Source organism: Danio rerio, chromosome 12 (assembly GCF_049306965.1).
Source record: "Danio rerio strain Tuebingen ecotype United States chromosome 12, GRCz12tu, whole genome shotgun sequence".
In the NCBI taxonomy this organism is placed as follows: Eukaryota; Metazoa; Chordata; class Actinopteri; order Cypriniformes; family Danionidae; genus Danio; species Danio rerio.
Genome location: NC_133187.1, coordinates 17,779,600 through 17,806,209, shown reverse-complemented (window position 1 = coordinate 17,806,209; position 26,610 = coordinate 17,779,600). Strand labels below are relative to the sequence as shown.

Below are 26,610 nucleotides of genomic sequence, written 5' to 3'. Positions count from 1 at the left end.
GATATACCTTAAACATTTAGGGTATAGGGTTTGGGTAACACTTTAGAATAATGGTACATTAGTTAATGTTAGTTAATGTATTTACTAATAATATCTAAGTATGAATAATCTTTTAAAGCATTTTTTAATTACAGTTCATTATCTAATTCATTATTAAATCCAAAGTTGTGCTAGTTAACGTTAGTTAATGCAGTGTGTTAATATGAACTTAGTTCAACTTCAATAACATTAACTAACGTCAACAAACATGAATAAATATTGTAATGAATGTATCACTAATAGTTTGTTCATATAAGTAAATAGATTAACAACCACTAACTCGTACCATTATTTTAAAGTGTTACCTGGGATTTGTTTTAACATACGGAGTAGAAGTGAATTTTTTATTATTATTATTTTTAAAGCATTTACCAAGTGTTGCTTGATGTAAAGAAGATTCTTTCCCAACACATTGTTAAACAATCATTTTAATGGCTAATTTCTAATAACTAATTTATTTTGTCTTTGCCATAATTTTTACTAGTTATTTAGCAAGTTTAAAGTTTTTAAGTTGCTTAAAGTGTAATGTAAAGATTTAACTAGACTAGGTTAACAAGACAAGTTAACTTAATTAGGCATGTCATTGGATAACAGTGGTTTGTTTTGTAGCCAATCAAACTACCTTACATTTGATCAGTGAAAATCTGTGTAATTGTACGGTAGAGGTCTGCAATCTTGCGGCTGACCCGACCAGATTTCTGTGGTGCGGGAATAAATTTCTGAATAAAGTGCGGGAGCAGTCGGTAACAGGTTCAATTTGGGACAGGAGCGGGCCGTCTAGCAATATCGCTCCCAACTCCCGAGCGAGCGAGCACGCGTATGTAACGTTATGTGTGTGACTGAAACAACGCGATGCTGTGTTTAGCTTGTTTGTTCATTGCTGTGTGTGTGTGTGTGTGTGTGTGTGTGTGTGTGTGTGCGCAAATGAGAGAGAGAGAGAGCTTTGCCTGTTTGTGTGCTTGCTGTTTGTGTGTGTTTGTGTGTTTATACAGACAGCTTGTTATAGGCTGTCTGGACTCTGTAAAGCTGGGTGGATTTCGATTTTGTTCTCCCCCCTGCTCTTTAGCGGGATCAGGTGCGGAGGGTAGAAAACGGGGTGGGTCGGGCAAAGGGACAATAAATGCTAAATATAAGCGAGAGCGTTCGGGTCTGTGCTAAAACCTGGCGGGAGCGGGATTCAAAATTCAAAATATTCCCGTGCAGATCTCTATACGATACTGCACAAGCACAGTAAACTACTGCAGCATGCCAAGTATACATAAATTAGAAACTTACATGATTGTGTTTTGTAATATATGTTAATAAATACATGTTAATTTGACTACCATCTAGAGAACAATATCCACAGACACCATCTTCATACCCAATACATGATTTATTATTATCAACTATCATACACTTTTAAGATTTTAAACACTGTTATTATTAAACGTCACACTATAAAACCCAAAAAGTTAAGGTGATTCAAACCATTTGAGTAATAAACTAATCCTAATAAATACTGTGAACTTAATTCATTTGAGTGAACAAAGCAATTTGAGCACAGATAAATGAAGAGAACTCAAACTAACTGAGTACTGTAAAACCCATTTAGTTAAGTCAACTCTTTCTTTTGAAGAAAGTTTGAACTGTTTGAACTGTTTGAAGAAACCGATTGCAACAAACTATTTGAGTTAAAAAAACTAATCTACTGTATATGAGTAAAGTGAACTTACTCCATTTAAATTGAAGTAATGAGGTTTTTAATTAACTCATCCCCTTCAACACTAAGTTCAAAACTCTTTTTAAATAAGTAGAATTCATTTTCAGTCAACTTTGAGTTAACCACCCTCGTTTCATTTGATAAAGTTGACTGATGGGTTTGACAGTGCAATATATTCAATTTCAAATGTAATAAGGCACTCTGCAATAATGGAAAACAACATTGTTAATGATCCCACAGTGTTTATTAATAAATGATGCTTCTTTTAAGCAGAGTGCTGCTCTGTTTCTCAATGAAAATAGTTCCAAATCTACACAGTGGCATTTTGTTTCTGAATCAGAGCTGGAGCAAGTTGAACTGGTGCTCTAGGCCAGTAGACCCAAAGTGGGAGTGGTGGAACAATAACAGGGTGTTGCTTGGTGATTTCCAAAAATTAAATCAATTTTATTAGACTATTAGAATTACAAAATTTTAGCCATAACACACAGAATATAAAAATAGTAGTTTTCAATATAAAACCAACAACATGTAAATGAAAAGCCACCAGCCTTTAACATTAGATTAACAACACAGCAATAGCGTCAGCTGAGGCAGATTGATTTTATAGCACCAGGTTAAACTTTCTAACAACTTCATGGCAATCAAATACACTAAAAATGAATACAGGCCACAGCTGAGTATTTAGAATGATCTCTGATTAGCGATCTTCAAAATTTAACCAAGAATAGACTTGTGCTAAAAACGTTGTGTCCACCAGTCTCTTTAAATGAGGTTAAATTAAACAAATTAATAAATGACTATAAAAATGATATGGTTGTATGTGTGATTTCCCATATTGCCATGCCTAAATCCCCCACTGTGTTAACTAAATTTGAGTTTTAAATAAATTGACTGAGTGACTAATTCAATGGCTCAATGAACTTCAGTCACCTAGAATAAATAGAACAGTAAATGTTTCTCATTGTTGTTGGCTCACACATCAGGATATCCCACCCAAATTACAAATTAAAAGTGTTAATTGATTTAGCTTTCTTCATTTCATATTTCTATTAAAGGTGCATTATGCAATACTGAGAGTTAGTGGCTGTACACAAGCAGCTGTCCACAGTGGGCTTTAAGCTGTCTCCGTCTCTTGAATGCATCTCTAATATGTTTTCATTTTTATTATATTTCTGGTCATAGAGCTTTGATCTCTGACCCAGTTTGTTTGCTGTCAGCTGCATTATGTATGCCGTGTTTTCCACCAACTGGCAATCCAGATTGTGTAATCTAATCTACAGGCAATCCGCTGTTGGTAAATTGGCAGGTGGTGGGATCAGACCAAAACAAAGACAGACATTCTGACATGAAATGCACATTTGTAAGTAGAAAAACTGTAGCTGTGTTTTGTCAGAGAGATGTAATTGAAGTGTATCAACTTTGGGTATTTCCTAAATCCTCTCACACATTTTAAGGTATTTGATGCCTTAGTAGAGTAAAAAAAGAAGAAGCAAAGAAATCATACAGCTAGTTAAAAAGTGCTGTGATAAAACCGAGGCAAATATAAGGCCTTGATGAAAAAAAGTTATTTTTATCACTTCCCTGCAGGTGACCTTTCAAAAAGTACATAAGTAAAACTTACTATTAATACACTCACCGGCCACTACGATACACCTGTCCAACTGCCCGTTAATGCAAATTTCTAAACAGCCAATCACATGGCTCCAACTCAATGCATTTAGGCATGTAGACATGATCAAGACGATCTGCTTCAGTTCAGACCGAGCATCAGAATGGGGAAGAAAGGTGATATAAGTGACTTTGAACATGGCATGATGTTTGGTGACAGACAGGCTGGTCTGAGAATTTTCACGAATTTTACTAGGATTTTCACGCACAACCATCTCTAGGGTCTAAGAAAGAATGGTCCGAAAAAGAGAAAATATTCAATGAGTGGCAGTTCTGTGAGCACAAATGCTTTGTTAATGCTAGAGATCAAAGGAGAATGGCCAGACTGGTTCGAGCTGATAGAAAGGCAATAGTAACTCAAATAACCACTTGTGACAACCGAGGTATGCAGAAGAGCATCTCTGAATGCACAACACATCGAACCTTGAGGCAGACCACACCGGGTGCCACTCCTGTCAGCTTAGAACAGGAAACTGAGGCTACAATTCACACAGGCTCATCAAAACTGGACAATAGAAGATTGGAAAAATGTTGCCTGGTCTGATGAGATTTCTGTTGCGAAATTTGGATAATAGGATCAGAATTTGGTGTCGACAACATGAAATTATGTATTTATGCTGCCTTGAATCACAGGAACAGGTGGTGGTGGTAGTGGTGTAATGGTATAGGGGATATTTTCTTGGCACTAATGGGCCATTAGTAGCAACTGAGCATCGTGTCAACGCCGCAGCCTACCTGAGTATTGTTGCTGACCATGTCCATCCCTTTATGACGATGGACCGTGTACCTGACGTCTGATGGCTACTTCCAGCTGGATAACATGCAACGTCATAAAGAGTGAATCATCTCAGACTGGTTTCTTAAACATGACATTGAGTTCACTGTTCTCAAATGGCTTCAATCCAATAGAGCACCTTTGGGATGTGGCGGAACGGGAGATTCGCATCATGGATGTGCAGCCGACAAATCTGCAGCAACTGCGTAAAGCTATTATATCAATATGAATTAAAATCTCAGAGAAATATTTCCAGTACTTTGTTGAATATATGATACGTAGGATTAAGGCAGTTCTGAAAGCAAAAGGGGGTCCAAGCCGGTACTAATAAGGTGTACCTAATAAAGGGGCCAGTAAGTGTATGTATATAATGTAATTATATAGAGCAAATTGTATTAAATAATAAAATAAATTCCTTTAAATTGTATTTACATTTAAATTTAGTTATTCAGCAGATGCTTTTATCCAAAGCTTCTTAAAAATGAGGAAGGCATAAACGACTCAACATAAAGATTATCATATGCAAGCATGCAGTTATACACAGAGGGAGTGCTACTTACACAGCTTAGAGAAAAAGAGCTAGAGGAAAGAGAGCAAGGGGAAGTGTTTTTTTACATTTAATTTTTTTTATGATAAATTCAAGCGGGGGCAGCACGGTGGCACAAACGCCGAGCCTCGAGCCTCGGCTGGGTCTGTTGGCATTTCTGTCTGGAGTTTGCATGTTCTCCTCATGTTTGTGTGAGTTTCCTCCGGGTGCTTCGGTTTCCCCCACAGTCCATAGGTGAATTGGATAAGCTAAACTGTCAGTAGTGTATGTGTATAATTGAGTGTAAATGGATGTTTCCCAGAGATGGGTTGCAGCTGGAAGGGCATCCGCTGTGTAATACATATGTTGAATAAGTTGGCGGTTCATTCCACTGTGGCCACCCCAGATTAATAAAGGGACTAAACCAAAAAGAAAATGAATGAATAAATGATTCAAGTGGTCATGGAAGAGATGAGTTCCCCTTCGGATGGGGAACTTCAATGCTATAAGTGGATTTAATCCACGTATGGGGATTTTGTTCAGAAAGCCAATCGTCTGAAAGAGTATGTAAATGGGCCAATAAAATGCCTAATGAATTGGCAGCATCAGATTGCGTACATGATGCTTGTTGCAATCATTTTGACGTAAAAGCACAGCAAAAGCAAGAAGATGCAACCTTTTCGCTTCAGAGACTTCTACAGCCTTCTGAGAGAGTCGATGAGGGTTCCTTCTGCTAAGTGGTTTCAGTTGTCCAGTGGTTTCGAGCGAACGAGAGCGGTCTCTCGGTCCAGAGAGTGTACACGCGGTGGCAGACGATCGAGCTGGGCTTCTCCCTCTCCTGGCGTTCTTTGGGTCCGGTCCTCCAGAGCGGTGCGTATAAAGTTGCAAACTTCACTAAAAGAGCAACACAGTCATGCAGCACGTTCTTTTCAGCAAGGCGCTCAGACCGTGCGTTTCTGAATGCAGTTTCCTGTCCCCGGATGATGGGCACAAGCACTGCGTTGCATGTCTGGGGGTCCAGCATGTTAATCCGGTGCTCGCGGGCAGTTCATGTCTTCATTGCGATGCCATGTCTGTTGCGCAGGTTAACCGCTGCTAGCCCTTGCAAAAGGGCAAACCTCCCCATCTGTCCCCTGCACTGCAGCGGGGACTCAGGAAGGCCTGAGGGTTCCAGTGGGAGATTATCTGTCACCTTCGGGCCCGCTGACCTCACACTCCTCCAAGCACTCCATCCAAGCTTTGAGCGGAAGAAGCGATCCATCTAACCAGATGGTAGCCCTTACGTTTGATGACACCGGGGACCAGATGTCCACTGCTGCATCGGAGGGTGGGCATTCATTGTCCGATGAGGATCCAGATCCCCTCCGGGCAGGTGAGCGCTGTCAAAATGGATCCTGAAACGGACATGTTAACCGTGCTTTTCCAGGCTGCTTCGGCCGTGGGGTTGGAAATTGTTTATCCCTCAGCTCCGCAGCCTGCCGTCTAGATGGATGCTACGTAGAGGACCAGAGGGCCAAGCATTTGAATCCTCTCGTCCCTTACTTCCCGGAGGTGCACAGTAGGCTCGCGCAGTCTTGGAGGGCCTGTGCTGTGTGTCCCTCCACCCTCACCACTCTTGATGATGGAGCAGCCAGGGGGTATGAGGCGATTCCTCAGGTTGACCGCAGCATTGCGAACAATCTTTGTCCGCGTGGCCCCTCTTCTTGGCGGGGTCCGCCACATTACCCGTCCAAAGCCTGTAGGTTATCTGCTTCCCTCGGAGCCAGAGCTTACAAGGCTGCCGGCCAGGCCGCTGCCGCTTTGCATGCTATGGCCACCTACCAGCACTACCAAGCGCAGGCACTGGCCCAGCTGCACGAGGATGGGTCCGACCCAAGCTTGCTTCGTGAGCTCCGCACCACAACCGACTATGCTCTTCGGACCACTAAGTCCGCTGCGTGTGTGTTGGGGAGGACGATATCCACATTAGTGGTCCAGCAGCGCCACCTTTGGCTAAACCTGGCTGATATGCGCAAAGTCGACAAAGTCTGCTTTCTTGACTCCCCCATATCTCAGGCTGGCCTGTTCGGCAACACCATCGGTGAATTCACCCAGTAATTGAGAGAGTAGTCTGATGCGATGTCATCATTCGGCGGGACCGTAAGCCAGCTCCGCCCACCGAGCCATCCATATCTGCTGCTCCTCGCCAAAGGCACCCGCCTACGAGAGCTGCCTCGCCCCCGCCAGCACCTCCAGTGAAGCGGGCGCGTCGAGCACCCCCCTCCCCCTCCCCCATGCCGAGGATGCTATTAAGTTCGGTAACCACGAACCATCCTCATCCAGAGAGGAGGGAATTTGCTCTTTGCCCGCTGGAGGGCTAGGCCCCACTTCCAACGGCACTTTTCACTGCCATGCAAACATCATTGAAAGAGCACTTTTCCACTTCCCCGGATGTGACAGCCCGAACTCTGCCAGTCTGGGACACTATGCTTTCCAGCTCCCAGGTTCTGTGCGTTTCACCAGTGGCTCACAGGCTCTCGGAGGACGGTCTCCTTTCTCCCTTCCCTCGAGCCCCCCCCTCTGGAGCTTGGGTGTGAGGTGAGAGTGAATCTCTCGCCTCCAGCTCTTCAACAGAACCCTCGCGCTTCCCGGATCAGCACACCCACTCCATGATGTCCCACTGGTGGTACGTCAGTGATTGTAGCGATGAGTCCAATAGCGAGTACTCTGCCTGCCTGGTTAGTGTGGTGGCTCATACGCACAATTTAACTCGGTTACGCGATTCATTTCACAAATTGGCCCCAAAAGTTCAAGGTTGTGTATTTCACCAGGGTCAGTTCCCATGTCCGCCCCGTCTTGCGAGAGGAGATTGCTGTCCTCCTGGAGAAAGATGCAGTCAAGCTGGTCCCTCCAGCCTAGATGGAGAGCGGGTTTTACAGCCCGTACTTCATTGTGCCCAGAAAGAGCGGTGGGTCACAGACAATCCCAGATCTGTGCATTTTGAACCGCTGTCTGCACAAGCTGGTGTTCCGAATGCTCACGCAGAAGCGCATCCTCGGGTGCGTTCGTACTCAGGATTGGTTTACAGCGACAGACCTGAAGGACGCGTAGTTCCATGTCTCCATTCACGCCACTGTCAGTTTGTGCGGTTTGTGTTCGAAAGTCGAGCTTGGCAATACAAAGTCCTCCCCTTTGTGCTCTTTCTGTCTCCACGGGTCTTCACCAAGCTCGCGGAGGGTGTCTTAGCGCCCCTTTGGCTCGCGAGCATCTGCATACTTAATTATCTCAACAACTGGCTAATTTTAGCTCACTCTCGGGAGCAATGGATTATGCACAAAGACAAGATGCTTCGGCACCTCCACCTGTTGGGGCTTCAGGTCAACCGAGACAAGAGCAAACTCGCCCCCGTGCAGAGGATCTCTTTTCTCAGGCTGGAGCTGGACTCGGTCCGAAGAGCGCGCTCAGCTAATGCTGAACTGTCTGAGAGAGTTCAACAGCAAAAAATGGTCCCACTAAAATTATTACAGAGGCTCCTGGGGCATATGGCATCCGCAATCTCGCTGCTCGGATTACTCCATATAAGACCACTTCAGCACTGGCTTAACGATCAAGTCCCAAGACACGCATGGCATGCGGGCACACACCGAGTCACTGTAACTGCTCTGTGCCGCCGCGCCCTCAGCCCTTGGAACGACCCCTCAGTCCTACAGGCCGGAGTGCCTATAGGACTGGTGTCCAGTCAGGTTGTTGTTTAAACAGATGCTTCCAGCAGGGGCTGGAGAGCTGTGTGTTGCGGGCATGCAGCTGCGGGCCTGTGGAAAGGAACCCAGTTGCATTGGCATATCAATCGCCCAGAGCTGTTGGCAGTGTTCCTCGCTCTCCATCGTTTTATTCTGGTGCTGGAGCAGCAGCACGTGCTGGTCAGGACGGACAGTACGGTGGCAGTGGTGTATATCAACCGGATGGGGGGTATTCGCTCTTGCTGCATGTCTCAGCTCGCCCGCCGTCTGCTCCTCTTGGGACATACATGGCTGAAATCAATGTGCGCCATTCACATTACAGGCGAGCTCATCCATGCAGCCGACGCACACTCATGACAGCCTTACTTCCTGGAGAATAGAGACTTCACCCCGAGTCTGTTCAGCTGATATGGGCACGATTCGTATAAAAACTAACATACAGTACCTTTAAGCTGAATACTTGTAACTTGCAAAATAACTAGTAAAATGTTATGTGTTTCCAACATGGAAAATAAAAAATTAACAAGTTATTAGAAATTAGTTAATAAAAATATTATATTTAAAAAATGTGATTTAAAAATATATATATATTTTAAGAAAAATATTTCTGCAAGTGTTGCTTAACAGAGAGATTTTTCAAGAATTTAAATTTCACAGGAGGCCTAATCACTTTGACTTCAACTTTAAATGACTTGTTTACAATGCTTGCAATGTTTGCAATAACTAGACTTTTTGCATAATTTCACATAGCTCTGCACCCCGTTTTTAATTATCTAGCTGATAGAATGGATTCTCAAAGGTCTGCATGGAATCAGCTTGTGCAGAAATCCACAAATTTCCATAGATTTTTGGCCCTTCATTGAGCCTTTTAATTAACTTGTGTATATGTCTGTAAATTTATATTTATTCAGTAAATAAATTTCAGTAATAATATTGACTAAGATGAATATGTTCATATAATTTATTTACAATACAGTTTGTAAAGTAATATTTTCTATCTTTTAGCAGATATATTATATGAGAGACTTGCTTTGTTTACCAAATAAGTGAATAAAATTAGATTTGCATTGTAAACATTAAACAAAAGTTAAAACGTATTATTTTTTTACTTTATATTTTAGATTTTTAGTTATGATACTCCTAAAATCATTTCGCATTAATCCGCAGATTAATTTCTTTCTTCTGCACAGAAATAGCAAAAAATGTCCGCAGATTCTGTCTGGCCCTAGTCATGAGTCAATCACACAATTCAACAAAGCTACATCATTTCCAGCATATTAAAACATGCATCATATGGTTACAGTGACCATGACTAACCTTTTGAGACTCAGTGTTGACTGGTGTGGCATCTGCTTTGACAGGGGTTGCAGCATCATGTGGCTGGGTCACAACGCTTATCTCAGCAGCATAGAGCGGATTTTCAACACTCTCCTAAAAGTCAGACAGTTGAAATGAACAGTGAGCCTAAAAGATTATAAATGAGTTCACTAATGCAGTCCCCATTTAAATGATCGTTTACACAAACGTCTAGTTGAACAAGACATATCTGAATGTATCAATATTAAATATTTGGCAGTGTCATGACTAGCCAGAGTGATTTAAGTGTTAGAAAAAACTGTGTAAAGCCTCTAATTATATTGCCATGAAGCATCATAAATCTGCACAAACACTGAGGGAATTTATAACTATATAAGATGCAGCAGACTCTTTCTGCCAGCAGAGGTCATACTTTGGCAGGTCCGTTTATGACTGAGGTGGCTGTAGCAGTTGAGGCAGCAGGACAGCTTTGTGTATCGTCAGCGTATGCTGGGTTTTCAAAGTTCCTTCCTATTTTCTCCACTTCCACTGACGTGCTGGATTCCTGAAATTGACCAAAAGTTAGAAGCAGCACATAATAAAATTGTAAACCCACTCTCTCAATATCATGGATGTACACAAACCAATGAAAACAGTAATACTGTCAAACACTATTTAAAATAAAAATAACAGATTTTTTGTTTAATATATGATAAAAAAAAATAAATATATGTGTTATTAATAAACTGTTTAGCAATCATTATTCTAATATTCAGTGTCCTGATTGTTCAGGATTTCTTACGAACACTCAAAAATTCTTATGCTGCTTATTCAAACTACTTATTTAAAATAAGTTGAGCCAACACAATTCTTAATGTTATTATTTTATGGGGGACAACTTAATTGTTTTATGTTAAATCCTTTAAACGTGTAGTTATTTATTTATTTTTTTGTGAAAACAAATAAATTAAGTTTGTGTTGGGAAAACATGAAGGAATTAAGCGAAACCCACCATTTTTTGAAGTGTATGCTGATTTGGAGCTTAATTTTAATTTCAATTAAACAGCATTTATCTGAAACATGAATGATTGAGCTTTTGTTGAATCTAATGCGATTTAAAAACACACACTAAAACAGCAATATTGTTAAAATAACTCATTTCATGAGTTCTCATTAACATATGATAAAATGAGTTTTATTATTATTAAATGTTTTGTAAGCATTACTCCAGTATTTTTGATTCTTCAGAAATTATTCTTATGCATGCACATTTTTATTTTTATTAAAATAAAATATCATTTATTTGAAATAAAAATATTTTAGCTTAATCTAATTTAATTTAAAGGGCACCTATTTTAGCCCTTTTACAAGATGTAAGATAAGCCTTTGGTGTCTCCAGAATGTGTCTGTAAAGTTTCAGCTTAAAATACCCATCAGATAATTTACTATAGTCTCCAGAATCTGCCCATTTTGAGGTCTAAATATACCGTAGCTGTTTTTGTAGCCTGTGGCTTCAAATTAAATTGAGATACTTCTCCCCGCCCACCACGTACTATACATTATACTAGATAAACAGCACAGTGACAGAGACAGACTAGGATTAGCATATAGGTCATTAGTCAAAAATACTATGTTTATTTTTTTCAAGCTTTTCTGAAAAGATGAGTCTCACACAAATGCTGTTTGCAGTACACAAATTAGCGTTTACTGACAAGAATTACATAGTGATTTTACTGTATTTATTTCAAACATGCTCTGTCTTAACTTAACTAAAAATCACAGAGTTATAACAAATATTTTAATCACAGTTTTTTTTTTTTTTTTGCAAAGAAATGTTCTGTGGACGTGTGTACATGCTATTATAGAATCATGGAGTCTGTCCATTAATTCAGTGGGTGGGGAAAACCACACTCCTATGTAATGTTGCTGTGGGCCTCAAAATCATTACTCCAATACGAGAGTGGACACACTATACATACACACAGTTCTGTCCAAACAGCTTACAAAAGTTGATTTCTTTTTTCAGGAGAAAGTCTTATTTTTTTTTTATTTCGGCTAGAATAAAAACAGTTTTTATTTTTTTAAAACCCATTTTTAGGTCAAAATTATTAGCCCTTTTAAGCAAATTTTCTTCAGATAGTCTACAGAACAAACCATCGTTATACAATAACTTGGATAGTTACCCTAACCTGCCTAGTTAACCTAATTAACCTAGTTAAGCCTTTAAGCCTTAAAGTGTTTTGAAAAATATCTAGTAAAATATTATTTACTGTCATTATGAAAATAAAACTATTATGTTTAGAAATGGATTGAGAAAATTTTTTCTCCATTAAACAGAAATTGGGGGATAAAATAAACAGGAGAGCTAATAATTTAGGGGGGCTAATAGTTCTAACCAGCTGTACATATTTATTTAAATGCATTGAGAACAAACCTCTTTGGGAAGGCTATTGCTGTCATTCTCAGATTCAGGTGAGTTGCTAAAACGTTCAGAGTTACCACGCCTAAATGTAAAAAAAAAAGTTTAATGAGATACATACTGAAACTGTATTTAATTGGAATAAACATGTATGATGTTCAGACATATAATGTTTTCACTCTTACCAGAAAGTGGGCATAAAGTTAGATACATTAACTGGCAGATTAATGTTATTCAGTCTGTTTTTGATGTTCTCCTTCTTATGTGCAGAATATATCAGGCAGCCCAGGAAAAGAGCCACAACAGCTGTAACTCCAAGAGCAATCGCAACTGTGGACAGACGGAATATGGGTCATGTGGTTCTTTTTGTTTGCATGAGAATAGCATGATAACGTGAAGGCTGATATCATGTACTGCCATAAATTTGTACCTGAAGTTGTGACTACACCATAAACGCTTGTCTCGCAGAAATCTCCTTTCCATTCAGAGGGGCAACTGAAAGGGGTAATTAACAGTCATATTTATCATAGTCCTATTAACAGTCATAATTAATAACAATACATATATAAGTTTACCCATGCCTTAAAGAGAAAGTTCACCCAAAAATGAAATTTCTGTCATCATTTAATCCACCTTTACTTGTGTTGAGCATCTTTGACTTTTTCGTCTGTTGGACACAAGAGAACAAAGCTGGAAATTTGAAACCTAATTTCCATAATTTTAGTTTAGTGCTATGGAAGTCGAAAGTACTTCCAGCTTTCTTAAAAATAACTTGTGTTTCACCCTTAATTGTTTGGAACCACTTGAGAGAAAGTACATTTCTATTTTTGGGCGAACTATCCCTTTAAACACTTTGAAATCCATAATATCTAAACACAAGTTTACATGCAGAGCGCCTTGTTGTCATCAAAATAACAGGTTCCACCATTCTTGCACTGGCATGGAGGGGGCATGGTCGGTTCAGGATCAATCCCTGATTAAAAAAAGAAACAAAAAGAAACAGACAAGAGTGAACAGATATATTTATATCTGAACACAAAAATGTGCCACGCAGACAAACTAAGTAGATATTTATGACTATTTATGACTAATCAATAAAAGATTGCAATCTTTATTCAACACCAGCTGGATTATTTCTAAATGACAGGAATCAGCCATATCTATTAAACCTTTGACAAGTACAACCCCAGCGCAACATTCAGATCTGCCTTCACACTGCCACTGTCAGTTATATATATATTATATATCAGTTATATTACTGCCTTAGTCTGCACAAACTCACAATATCCTTTGGTTTATTTTACAACAATAAAAGATGATCTTGCCTTGATTTGTAATTATTTAGTTAGGACAGTAAGGTCTGACTTTGATTAGATAAAAGTGTTGTCACTTAACAGAAATAATGTACAGTATAGAATAGGGATGTAACGGTATCAGAATTTCACAGTACGATAATACCTCGGTATGAATGGCATGGTGCGGTATTTATTGAATAATTTACAGGAAAAACAAAACTAATGAAAAGACTAGAAAACAGTGCCAAAAGTGTTTATTAACTTTAGCACTGAACATATCAATGACATACAAATTAGCCATCTATCTGTAAGTTTCGAAACAGGAACTTCAATTTTTCAATTTTAATAACAAAAAACTATTAAACCATATATAAAAAAAAGTTTCAATTTAGTATTGTTGAAAACTCATTACATTCAACATTTAATCACTCACTCACTTAGATAGAGATGGGTTTTTTAAAGAAAATTATCATATAACTATAATCTGGTTAAAGCTGGGATCTCTGGGCATGTCCCCTGCAACAGAAAAAAACCCTCTCATTTGGGACTGAGGTTTCTGGGACAGAGAGATATGATTTAGCCAAGGTTGACAGCAGTGGGTAATGTTGTGCATTGTCTTTCCACCACTTGAGAGGACAAGCCATGAGTGAGATAGAGGTCTCTTTGGGGTACAAGTCAATGTATGCATCAAACTAACAAGAGTGCTGTGTTCTGCAGTCCCAATGACTGTTTTTAGTCATATTCCCCGACTTATATTTCACCACAGTCTGGCAGTGCCTGCATGCTGTTTTTTTCTTTGTCTTTCATCTTTTCTCCTTTTTCGTATCTTTTTAGAAAGAAACCGAAATCCTTCCACACATCCGATTTAAAACTCGCTTTAGGTTCGATCATTTCCAGCTCTTTTTCTTCCCCACTACTACAGTAGCAACACACTCCATTTCCGCATTACTGGATCTGTAGTAACAACAGACGGCAAAGGATGATGGCTACATCTAGGCTGATGGGAATTGTAGTTCCCGCTACCTCCCCTTCGCTTCATTTGCCTAAGCAAACTTTTCTCAGAAATATAGTTTTATTGAGTCATGCGCCTACGGTAATATTAAAAAAATTACTATTGCGGTATGACGGTATTTACAATATTGTTACATCCCTAGTATAGAATATAAAGTCATGGTGCATTGTAAAAAAAATTATATTATGCATGACGCCCATGAGCTTGGAGGACTGCATCCATACATCTCTGCAATGGCTCAAATAACTTAATAATAAAGTCATCTGGAAAGGCAAAGAAAGTGTTCTTGCAGCACTCCCATAGTTCATTAAGATTCTTTAGATTCATTGCCAATGCCTCCTCCTTCATCTTACCCCAGACATGCTCAATAATGTTTATGTCTGGTGACTGGGCTGGCCAATATTGGAGCACTCTGACCTACTTTGCTTTCAGCAACGTTGATGTTGAGGCTGAAGTATGAGAAGGAGCTGAAGAATTTGCTTTCTTCTATGGTTTGTAATCTAATGGGCAGAACTTCTTGATACCTCAGGCTGTTGATGTTGCCATCCACTCTGCAGATCTCTCACACAATCTCATACTGAATGTAACCCCAAACCATGATTGTTCCCTCACCCAACTTGACTGATTTCTCTGAGAATCTTGGGTTCATGCGGGTTCCAATAGTTCTTCTGCAGAATTTTTGATGATTGGGATGCAGTTCAACAGATGATTTATTGGAAAAATCTATCTTCTGCCTCTATTCCAAAAGATCAGCTAGAAGTCAAGTTATTATTTTTTGCTCTTACAACTGAGATTGATGACAGGTTTTTGTCAGGTAGTGTAACGTTTGTATATAAACATGTATTGCAAGTAATTGTTAAAAAAAGCGTATGTCACTGTATCATTTAAGATATGTAAAAAGAAAAAAAAAAGAAAAACAATTCATCCAAGTAATGAAACAAACAAAGTCTTCATGAGTGACTCATTGAACCGTTCATTTGAATCATTTGAAAAAAAAAATCAATTCATTCAAATATTTTTAAAATTGTTTATTTCATCAAATTTTTTTAAGTATGTGTTTTTCTGGTATATATAACCTCTATTATTGCTAAAACCTGGAGACTGACATCAGCACTGTTGGTTTCAAAAGCTACAGTAAATTAGTTTATGGTCACATCATTAAGACAACTATAAAGACAGATAACGAGTATAAAATATACCTGCGTCACAAGCAGTACTGCTGCCAGGAAAGAAGCTGGTGCCCTCTGGACAGGCACAGGTGTATCCTCCTGGTCTCAGCAGACACAGGTGACTGCATGTGCCCTTGCAAGGGTTCTTCACTATTGAGGAGAGACAACTCATACAATGTTCAACCCACTCTACATTTGGAATATCACTTTTAGTGGCAATAAACTAAATCTAACTACCATATTTTATAAGCACAGCCATATTATACCATATTATAAAAGCCAGCTAAAGTTTAAACTGATTGGGTTTTACTGTATATAACTCATCATGCAAATTTCACTTTATTGAGGTTACTCACGGGCTATAGAGTTGTATTTCTGCTGCTGGTATATGTTGATTTGGGTGAGCCAAGGTCCTGTTACAAGGAGTCTGGTTTTGGTGCCTTTGCCAAACTTGTCCTGTCTGAACACTTCACCCTTTTCCTGTGTGCTCCAGTACACATGGTCTTCAAATACATTCACACTGAAAGGGTTTCTTACATCTAAGTGTGAGGAAACAGGGTAAGATATTTAAATGTTCCTTGTTGGAAATAATACAAGAACATACTTTTCCAATTTTTTAAAGGTACTTTGAATAATATAATAAAATGAAAGCAATGTTTTTCGACATGGAAGAACTTTAGGGTGCTTCTTTTAGCCACCTCAGAAGATAAAAAAAAAGATTATATTTGTTAAATTACTATTCATCACACTTAAAATGTTAATTTAAATGCAACATCAAAAAACACAAAACAGTGAAAAAAAAAAAAAAAAGGTTAGTATGCAAGTCAACACATGAAAGTAATTGAACGTCAGGTCAAGTCACCTTTATTTCTATTAAGTTTTTTTTTTTTACAATGTAGATTGTGCCAAATCTGCTTAACAAGGAAGAACAGTAAAGTAATAAAAGTCAGATAAACACACATAGCAACATTTCTCTGGTCCACACAATCAGCTTTTGCTTGCACCACATGCTCCAGTGAATTACCATACATGACTGGACCAAGTCTGGCTTCCAGACAAGGGCCAAATATGGACCATGTGGACCAAGTCTTGGCCAAGTTAATAACCAATAACTGGGCCAGATATACCCCATGTTTGGTCATTGTCTGGAAACTAGACCTGGTGTGTCACAACTGCTGTGAAAATGATAAACCCGTAAAGCATGAGATGCTTCAGTTGCATTAATAATGGTAATGGTTAGTATGGCTAGTATAAACTGTCAAATAAAATTTTGATTAATAAAATACATGTAACGTACGTTAAATTCAGTTGTTGGCTGTTCATTCTGCTTTGGAAACCCCAGATTAATAAAGGGACTAAGTTGAAAAGAAAATGAATGAATGAATTATGTTCCCTGAATCTTCCTGGATAATGAAGGCATTAGAAGATACAAACAGGAAGCTGGAAATGACTCTGTGTATTAAACAATTTTTTTATTCATTTATTAATTCATTTTTTTTGTCTTAGGGGTCACAGAGGAATGAACTTCTAACAAATTCAGCATATTTTTTACACTGCAAATGCACTTCCAGCTTCAACCCAACACTGGAAAGACACCTTTTACACTCTAGCATTAACACACATACACTATGGCCATTTTAGCTTATTCAATTCACTTAAACGTCTTTGAACTGTGGGGGAAACCGGCACACCCGGATGAAACCCATGGGTACACAGGGAAAACATGCAAACTCCACACAGAAATGCCAACTGACCCAGCCAGGGCTCGAACCAGCAACCTTCCTGCTGTGAAGTGATTGTGCTACCCATTGCGCCACCGTGACGCAAATTGTTTTCTCAAAAATAATTTGTAAGTGTTTAAAATATGGGTCAAGAAACGTACATGGCGCACATATCAATTTTTAACATTTGGCACATGTCATGCCTGCCCCCTTAAATCTGACCCATCTTTAGCCCACATGCTTTATGCAATTGCAAAATGAATGCCTGCCGTGCCAGCTTTATGCCAAATCTGGGCCAGAATTCTTTGCTACCTGGGAATAAATCAAGCAGGTGGCAGAATAACGGTAATGCAGAATACTAGTGTACTTGTATTGAGTTTTGTTCAGTTCAGTTCATAATGAATGTTAAAGGATGATCCACAACCAAGCAAAAAAGCAACAGTCTTCTTTAAATCGTTGTTTTAATAACTTACTGACATAACTAAAAGTATACAGCTTACTGCTAGTGTGCGTATTTTTACTGTTTAGTCCCCACAAATAGTAATAAGTTGTCATATGTTGTTTGTTTATAAGCATATTGTAATTTGGTTTTCCCAGTTACTGATTGTGTTCACCTATGCCTTGGTTAGTTCCTCGAATTTTTGTTTCCATTACAGTTCAATTAATTGTCCAGTTTTTGAATGTAATTTTTTTGTCTTCTAGTGATCTTGATGGCTCATGTAGACTTGCATGTTTTGTTTTAGTTTTTTTTTCAGTGAATTGACTTTTCTCTCGCTATTAGATCTTTACCTCACATTTTACTTGCAGCCATCATGCTGCTTTTTAAATAATATGTTATCTGCAAATATATTATATATATATATATATATATATATATATATATATATATATATATATATATATATATATATGTATATATATAGTGTAAAAGTGTGCAATCCATACAAGAAAGCACACTTCTTTTTAACAAGTAGATTCATAAATAGTAATTTCTACTTAAGTTTTCTACTCATATTTTAAGTGAGTAAATCATCAAACTCTTACCTATGAAAACCGATGTCTTTCTGTTCTGTCCATCTGGCAGGATGGACTCAATGCGACTCTCTTTTGCATCTGACCAATAAATCCGGTCACCATTTGTGAAGTCAATCGACAGGCCCGTTGGCCATCCCAAACCATTGTTTACCAGAACCTTTCTCTCTTGACCATCCAACCAGGAGCATTCAATACGAGGTGTGTTTCCATTGTCAATCCAGTAAAGCATGCTGGACCACATGATGACAAAAAGTGAAAATATTGGTATTTAAATGTACAGCTCCAACATACATGGTGATCATTTTTTTTCATTTTACGATCTGCTTCCTTTTGGAGATTTAGGTACGTTGCAGAGAAAATGTAATTGCTTAATTGTATGGATATAGAATGGCATGAAGATAATGTCAGATTGTTTTCTTTTAGGAGTGAACTTTCCCTTTAAACAGACAGTAAGAGCAAGTAAATCTCACCCCAAGCGAGGGTTCAATGCCACAGAATTAGGTGCTTCCAGGTCAGTTTTAATCAGGTGCTTCCTGTAACGGCCATCTAACATGGCCACTTCTAGACGCTTCAGCTGTGCATCAGCCCAATACAAATTCCTACAAGAATAATAAAGTCTCATGAGCTATTACTGACTCATTAACACAAACCTATTTATTATTTTTCAGTTTTATTCAAGTAAGTTATGTTTTTTTTTGGCAAATATTATTTAAAATGTACTGTGATTGCTTTACCTGCCAACCCAGTCCACTGCAATTCCATAAGGCTTAGTGATGTACTTTATATCCAGCTCCACAGCTGCAGCAATGTTATTATTATGATCATCCACATCTGGCAGAAAAGCTCTTTTAATAGCACCAGGCAATGCACCCCTCCCTTCTACTGTAAAATACACCACACCTAAAACACACCAGAGGAGTCACATATTAAGCACAAATAAATCATTATTCATTATTTTACATTCAAAGTGAATTTAGTAAGTTTATATTCCTATGTTATTGATTGTGTCAGCATGCCAATATATATATATATATATATATATATATATATATATATATATATATATATATATATATATATATATATAGTTAGTGTGTACTATACTGTATATATTAGAGCAGGATTTCTCAGCTCTAGTCCCAGGGACCCACCTAACACTATGCTTTGCTATTTTGCTAGTGCACATTGTTACTCTTTAGGTGAAAAATGTATTCATGCAATCTAATCCACTGACTTTTTTTTGTTTGTTTTGGTAATCTTCAAAGTCTGACCATTTGCTTCCATGTTTAGAATAACGGTCCTTCTTTGTAGACATCGGTTTGACAGCCACTAAACGACTTAAGACATAACCGTGTATGCGATTCGTAATTGAACACATTTACCTCACTTGCTTATCTTCATACAGACAATTTTTCCAGAGCAGTCAGTTTGCTCGGTAGCTCACCTCGTAAGGTGTTGCTCTTGGAATGTTGAGCAGCAAGGTCTTGCAAAGAATTTATCCATAAACCAGGTAAAAAAAAAAGCAAATGTGAAACTGTTGTAGAAGTACAAGGCTGCAATGCACTCTTCTTGTTTGTAAACACTATTGGCTGGGTTTATAAGAAGGGGGTGTGTGGGTCATTTGATCGAAGGATCATATATTATGAATCACAAGCCAGATGTTTTTTTCATGAACAAGCATGTAAATGGCATGCATGAAAAATTTATCCCAGTCATGTATTTGAGATTCTCAAAAATGTACACAGTGGCCTCTGGTGGATTTGTAAACAGACATTGAAAAAGCCATGTATTTCGCAGTGCACAAAATAACACTGGGCAATTATTTCCAATGAGTCTGGGTTGCATAATTACAAAAGAAAATTTATAAAAATAAAATTTTGTGCGTGTGTATGAAATGGACTTGTGCCATGGGTTTAATTTTGGAAGCACAGAAGGATTGTCATTAAGTGCATACTAAATCCAGTGTTGTTGTGGTCCCAGTCGTAGTCCAGTGCCACAATGCGCTCCTCTTCCTGCAAGAAGTCATGATACTCCTCTGTCTGAAGATTGTATCGGCGAATGCGAATGTTCTCTGGCAACAGAAGCAGTGGTCCAGGACCTAAGAAAAAGATGATTTAGGATGATATACATTTCCAAAATGTCTTGACTTTGTACTTTGAAATTTCTGTCCTACCTTCGGCCTCACACTGATTGCCTGTGCCAGCTTTCCTGTAGCCCTGGGCACAATCACAGTGATAGCTTCCTTTAGTGTTCATGCAGGCTTGTGGGCATGTGCCATATTCTAAACACTCATCTATATCTGTAGGGAGCACAATAGACATAGGCTTAGAGTCAAATGAATCACCAACCGAAGTAAGAATAAGATGTAAATGCATTAAGTGTTACATTATATTCAGAGACTTTGAAATTCATTCTTTCAGCAAAAGAAATATTCTCCAATCAGATGCGAGATGTGCATTTGTGTGTACCGTTGCAAAGAAAGGTGTTATCAGGATCTACTGCATAGCCAGGACGACAAGAACAGATAAAGCCAGTGCCATTCAGGTTTGTACACTCATGCTTGCATAACTTCTCATCACAGTTGCGATCATGGCCAAAATCTGAAAAGATGAGCTCATCAGCAACCTGACAGACGAAATCTAATGCAGTTACTTTAGAGTTCTATTTTAAGAAAAATAATGATGAAATAGGGTATTTGTTGGCTTACTGCAGCCCAGCTCATCAGTTAGGTCTCCACAGTTGTTATTGTGGTCGCACACGTAAGGCAGAGGAACACAGTGGCCATTTGAGCATTTAAACTCATTTGGTGTGCAGGGGGCGAGAGTGGGTTCTTGGCCTGATTTAAACAAAACAATCATACTGTCATGCTCTATGAAGCACCAGAGCACTATATATAATTTTATTTATTTTTATATAGTTTTATATATTTATATTTATTGTATATACTATAAATATTTAAATGTATTACACAACAGTATATTCAGGAAGCTTTGAGTGTTTGTATTGCAAATAGAAACAATTATAATCCAAAAAAAAAAAGCTTGAAGGTCAAAATTATTAGCCCTCTAATGTTAATAGTCAATAGTGTTTCCCCTATGCTTGATAACAGTCATCAGTCATTTATTGTAGCACTCAACAAGTTTCAAGCATGTCGGAAAGAGTGTTAGCCAATTCTTCGTTAACATATCTCCGAAGCTCTTTCAGCTTTGTTGGTCTTCTAGCATGAACTCTAAATTTTAGTGTGCCCCAAATATTTTCTATTGGATTCAAGTCTGGGCTTTGTGCAGGCCAGTCAAATACTTTCAATTTGTTCTGTTGGAAGTAGTTCTTTACCAGAAGTGAGGTATGCTTCGGATCATTATCATGCTGGAATACAAAACATCGACCCAAACCAAGACTGTCTGAGGTTGTTTTTCAAAATCTTCTGGTAGTCTTCCTTTTTCATGTTTCCTTCAACCCTTGATGAGTTTCCCAGTTCCAAATGCACTGAAACATCCCCACAGCATTATACTCCCACCACCATGTTTTCCTGTGGGAATGGTGTTTTTTTTTTTGGGTCAAACACCTCTGCCTTCCTCCAAACATAAGCAACATCTCTATGGCCAAAGTGCTCATCTCATCTGATCAAAATATGTTTGTTATTTTTCTCTAAGTTGTCCTAGGAAAAAGTCAGTCGAGCTTGTAGATGTCTCTTCTTTAAAAGTGATGTCTTTCTTGGTCGACAACCTTTCAGTCCACTCCTGTGCAGGGCTCTAGGGACCGTCTTTGTTGAGACATTAATCCCAGACTTGGCTAAATCATTCACTAGTGTCTTGGCTGTTGTTTTGGGGTCTTTAGAAACATCTCTCACTAGTTTTCTTTCTAAAGTTTTTAAAATCTTTTGCTTCCTATGCCAATTATGTTCTCCAGGGTGTGGATCTCAATAAACTTCTTGACAATACTTCCGATGACACTTCTTGGCACTTGAAAACGCTTTGATATAATGTATATACTCCTTCTTTGTGAGGCTTAACAATTCTTTTTTGCAAGCATAAACTAATTTCTTTTATCTCTGCCATGGGGACAGAATGCATTATTGTATATTTGTTTTTCAAGATACTAGTATTAAGCTCAAAGTGCCTGGTTAATTATGTTAACTAGGCAAGTTAGGGTAATTAGGCAAGTAATCGGACAATAGTATATTTTCTTCTATAGCCAGTCAAAAAAATAATTACTAATGGGGGCTAATAATATTGACCGTATCTGTTTTTACTTTTTTTTTTTAAATAATCATATTGTTTCAGCCAAACTAAAAGAAATAAACCTTAGGTAGCACTTTATTTTGATGGTCTATTTGAGTATTAGTAGACTGTCTGCTTAATATATGTTGATACTGCTCCTTCAACAAACATTTAACTGACTACAAGAAACTTTACAAGTACATATTAACTAACTCTAACCCTAACTCTAACCTAACAGTCTACTTATAATCTAATGAAAATTAGTTGCAATGTAACTTAAATTCAATAAACAAACCATCAAAAAAAAAAAAAGTGTGACCAAACATTTTTTCATAGGAAAAATACTACAGGAGATGCTGTGAAAAAATGTCCTTTAGTAAAATATTTGAAAAAGAATATAAATTTCATTAAAGGGCTAATAATTTTGGCTTCAACTGCAAATATACAATTAACTTTTTAAAATATGTAATACATTAATCCATTTTTAACATATATGCATTTCATCATTTAGTGATGTTAGTTATTGATTGGTGTAGCCTTGGCGAGCATATAACAGACATCTTACAAAGCTTCTCTTTTATTTTTAGTGTATTTGTGGTGCATTGTACATGTAGACAATTTAACTGTTCTTGTAGTAAAATGATATGAGTGAATCTCTTACATTGGTCCTCTTTTTCATCACTGCCATCACCACAGTCGTCTTTCTGATTACACATGAGACCACTATAAATGCAGTAGCCATTATCACAGCGGAACTTGGTAGGCATTTCACATGTAATGTTCCCTGATCACAAAAAAAGTTGTAACAGTAAGACACCAAAAATTTTCTGCATGAAATTAAGCTTAAACATAAAACACATTGTAATTATAATTGTTTGAAATTATATTTGAATTTGTATTGTTTTTGTTTTCTATGATGCCTTACAACAGAGACTGAGCTGCTCATCAGAGCGGTCTCCACAGTCATTGAAGCCATCACACACCCATTGCTGATTCACGCACAACTTGTTGTTGCACTGAAACTGGTGTGCTGGACACCAGCGTCCTCCAGGATAGCGAGTGGCTGTTGGAAAAACAGAAAGTTACAGAACAATCTTTTCCATTGTATGCAATAAAGATAATTTATTCCTGATATTTCCAGCTCCTAATATTTCCAGCCCAGCACACTCACGGCAGGTGGACTCATCAGAGAAGTCCAGGCAGTCAGCATAACCATTGCATTTAAGAGCTTCTGGGATACAGTGTCCAGACGTACACTGGAATGTTCCAGGACGACATGTTCGTAGTTCTAAAAAATAAATAAATAAATAAATAAATAAATAATTTGTAAATCCCATGGTAATCCAAAAAAGACACGAAGGGGACTTTTCCGCCATTATGTTATGATTTATAGCGGTGTTTTCCTAGCAGGCTACTGGAGAGCATTCTCTGTCATTTACAAGAACTACAAGTCCCATCATGCCCTACATTCACACACCGTTTCAGTTCACTTATTACACACACAGTTGAATACATCATCACTGACCATATGGATTATATATACACAATTCACACACACATATCCATTGTTAAGACTTGTTTCCACTGTGAGTTTTACAAAGTATTTTCTTTGTCTTGCTTTGCCATGTTCCTGACCATTTGTTTAACGTTATTTGATTATTTGCTGTCCGTCTCGCCTGGCTATTTGTTTAAGATTTTTGATTATATGTCTATATTACTGCCTGCTCCTGTTTCAACATTTGCCTACCTTACAACTTAAATAAATTTACATTTTTATCCTACCCCCAGTTGTTCCACTCCAGTTCAATACAGAAACCCAAGACCGGGGTTGTTACATATAATGTGATATAGTTCTGAGTGAAATAATACATTTAACAAGAAAATGTATTTGGAAAGTTCAAAAAATATTATGTTTAAATATAGAAAAATGTTAAAGGGGCATTTGAAAGACATGATAGTGAGGGGAAAATGCTGATTTTTATTTTGGGTTAAACTAAATCTTTAAGAGTAAATGGTGTTTATATTGACTTCAGCTTACCGCAGTCTCTCTCATCAGAATTATCTCCGCAGTCATTGTCATGATCACAAACCCAAGCTCCTGGAATGCACTGCTGGTTGTCACACCGATACTCACTTTCAGAGCAAGGTCTGGGTTCTACGAGTACATGCATAAAAACTGAGCTCCAAAGACCTGAATACATACTAAATACATGTTGAGGTGACTTCCATACACACCTTGATGGCAATGATTGACCAGTGCATTACTCACCACAGTTTCTCTCGTCAGATCCATCGCCACAGTCATTGCTCCCATCACAGCGCCAGCGGATGGGTACACATCGATGGTTATCACAGCGAAAATCTCCCAGAGGGTCACAGGTTAGCTCATCTGTGTGCAGCAAAATGTGGGAATTGATTATTATTTATTTATTAAATGTTACAGATGGAATTTGAATCCCTGTTTCTACCTTCAAAAACTAAAACTGTATTTTTTTTTATTTATTTATTTATTTTTATTAAAGGGCACCTAGGTTACACTTTTTTTTCGATATAAAATCAGTTTTTTTGTGTCTCCAGAATGTGTCTGTAAAGTTTCAGCCCAAAACACCAATGCATGGTTGCTTTGTACAAGGTAAGGGGAGTAAGCCTGTGTATCACCATGCGCATGATCATCCTCTCATTCGGTATTCACCTGCTTTCTTTTGCCTGCGCGAATGGTTATTTTAACAGTTAGTTGTGCTGCTTCTCGATTCTAAGATCACGTTTGCACGCATATTCACAATTGGTCAAAAACTTTAACTCTAATCTTTAGTGAGTAGTCAGCAATGGCAATTAAAAAATTATTTTCAATCAGCCAAAGTGGCTAGTCGGTGTGACGCTCTAGCCCGCCACAGCTAAAATCTACCCCTATTTGGCGGGATGGTGGGTGTTAAGGTCAAGCCCTGTTGATTAAACAAATAGTTCAACCAAACTGAAAATTCTGCCATTATATACTCACCCTTTACTTGTTTCAAACAGAGATTCTTTATCCTACTGAACACAATAGCAGATATTTTAAAAAGCCATCTGTAAACATTAAATTAGTTTTCCCTACTATGGAAGTCAATGGATACAGGTTTGAACTTTCTTCAAAATATTTTCTTCTGTGTTCAACAGAGTAAAGACACTCAAAGGTTTTAAACCACTTCAGGGTGAGAAAATAGTGAGTAATTTTTCATTTTTGTGTGAACTATCCCGTTAACAAGAAAACATTTGAAGGTATGTTCGTAGAGTATAGTTCGTATTCTTCTTCTTTAGATGTTCATTTCTGTATTTGTTTCTGTTAATGTTTCTGTCCAACCTTTTTTGAATCAATTGAAATCATTCTATAGGACTCACGACAGGTGTTCTCATCACTGTTGTCTAGACAATCATTGGTGCCATCACACACAGCCCATAGAGGTATACAACGATAGTTTCCTTTGCAGGGGAACTCGGTGTCTGGATCACACTTATAGTCAGGACCCACTACAAAAACAGATTGAGAAAAAAGATCAGTTAACTCCAAGTAGCTAAAGAAAAGTAATTTTTTCTAAAGAGACACTCACTGCACACTTCATATGGCTCATCTGAATTATCTCCACAGTCGTTCTGTGCATCACACACATAACTTTGTGGTATGCAGCCTCCTTTTTTGCATTGAAACTGTCCAGGTTTACAGGTCTTGTCTATGCAACTGTCCGTTTCCTCATCACTGCCATCTGAACAGTCCACCACACCATCACAGTGCCAAGTTATGGGAATACAATGCTTATTTTTACACTGGAACTGGTTCTCAGTGCAACGGTGGTCACCTGGATAATGAAAGAAGTTTTTAGAGAAACAACTGTTAATCCAAGAAGTCAAACTTTTATTTTTTTGTGTGTTAAACTGTTATTAGGGCCTTTCACACTGGGTAGTTAGAATTCAGTTACAGGAAGCTAGCCACTCCCAAAAACAGAATGTTTCGTCAGGACATTTTCCTGGTAGGAACTA

At 38.2% G+C, this 26,610-nt stretch overlaps 1 protein-coding gene across 1 annotated transcript in view; it reads right to left on the bottom strand.

Annotated features, from left to right (window-relative positions):
* lrp2b (low density lipoprotein receptor-related protein 2b) overlaps positions 1 to 26,610 on the bottom strand; it is a 96,876-nt gene that overhangs the window by 12,877 nt on the left and 57,389 nt on the right. The window contains exons 56-77 of the mRNA XM_021480278.3: positions 26,184 to 26,429; positions 25,975 to 26,103; positions 24,866 to 24,985; positions 24,635 to 24,751; positions 23,768 to 23,884; positions 23,522 to 23,659; positions 23,258 to 23,380; positions 21,084 to 21,212; positions 20,845 to 20,976; positions 20,550 to 20,675; positions 20,331 to 20,474; positions 19,111 to 19,276; positions 18,847 to 18,975; positions 18,386 to 18,606; positions 15,977 to 16,159; positions 15,651 to 15,770; positions 13,030 to 13,117; positions 12,575 to 12,639; positions 12,330 to 12,474; positions 12,160 to 12,229; positions 10,159 to 10,290; positions 9,747 to 9,860 (exon numbers count right to left, since the gene is read on the bottom strand). Of these exons, the coding sequence (XP_021335953.2) occupies positions 9,747 to 9,860; positions 10,159 to 10,290; positions 12,160 to 12,229; positions 12,330 to 12,474; positions 12,575 to 12,639; positions 13,030 to 13,117; positions 15,651 to 15,770; positions 15,977 to 16,159; positions 18,386 to 18,606; positions 18,847 to 18,975; positions 19,111 to 19,276; positions 20,331 to 20,474; positions 20,550 to 20,675; positions 20,845 to 20,976; positions 21,084 to 21,212; positions 23,258 to 23,380; positions 23,522 to 23,659; positions 23,768 to 23,884; positions 24,635 to 24,751; positions 24,866 to 24,985; positions 25,975 to 26,103; positions 26,184 to 26,429 (2,954 nt within the window). The remainder of the gene's footprint in view (positions 1 to 9,746; positions 9,861 to 10,158; positions 10,291 to 12,159; positions 12,230 to 12,329; positions 12,475 to 12,574; positions 12,640 to 13,029; positions 13,118 to 15,650; positions 15,771 to 15,976; positions 16,160 to 18,385; positions 18,607 to 18,846; positions 18,976 to 19,110; positions 19,277 to 20,330; positions 20,475 to 20,549; positions 20,676 to 20,844; positions 20,977 to 21,083; positions 21,213 to 23,257; positions 23,381 to 23,521; positions 23,660 to 23,767; positions 23,885 to 24,634; positions 24,752 to 24,865; positions 24,986 to 25,974; positions 26,104 to 26,183; positions 26,430 to 26,610) is intronic.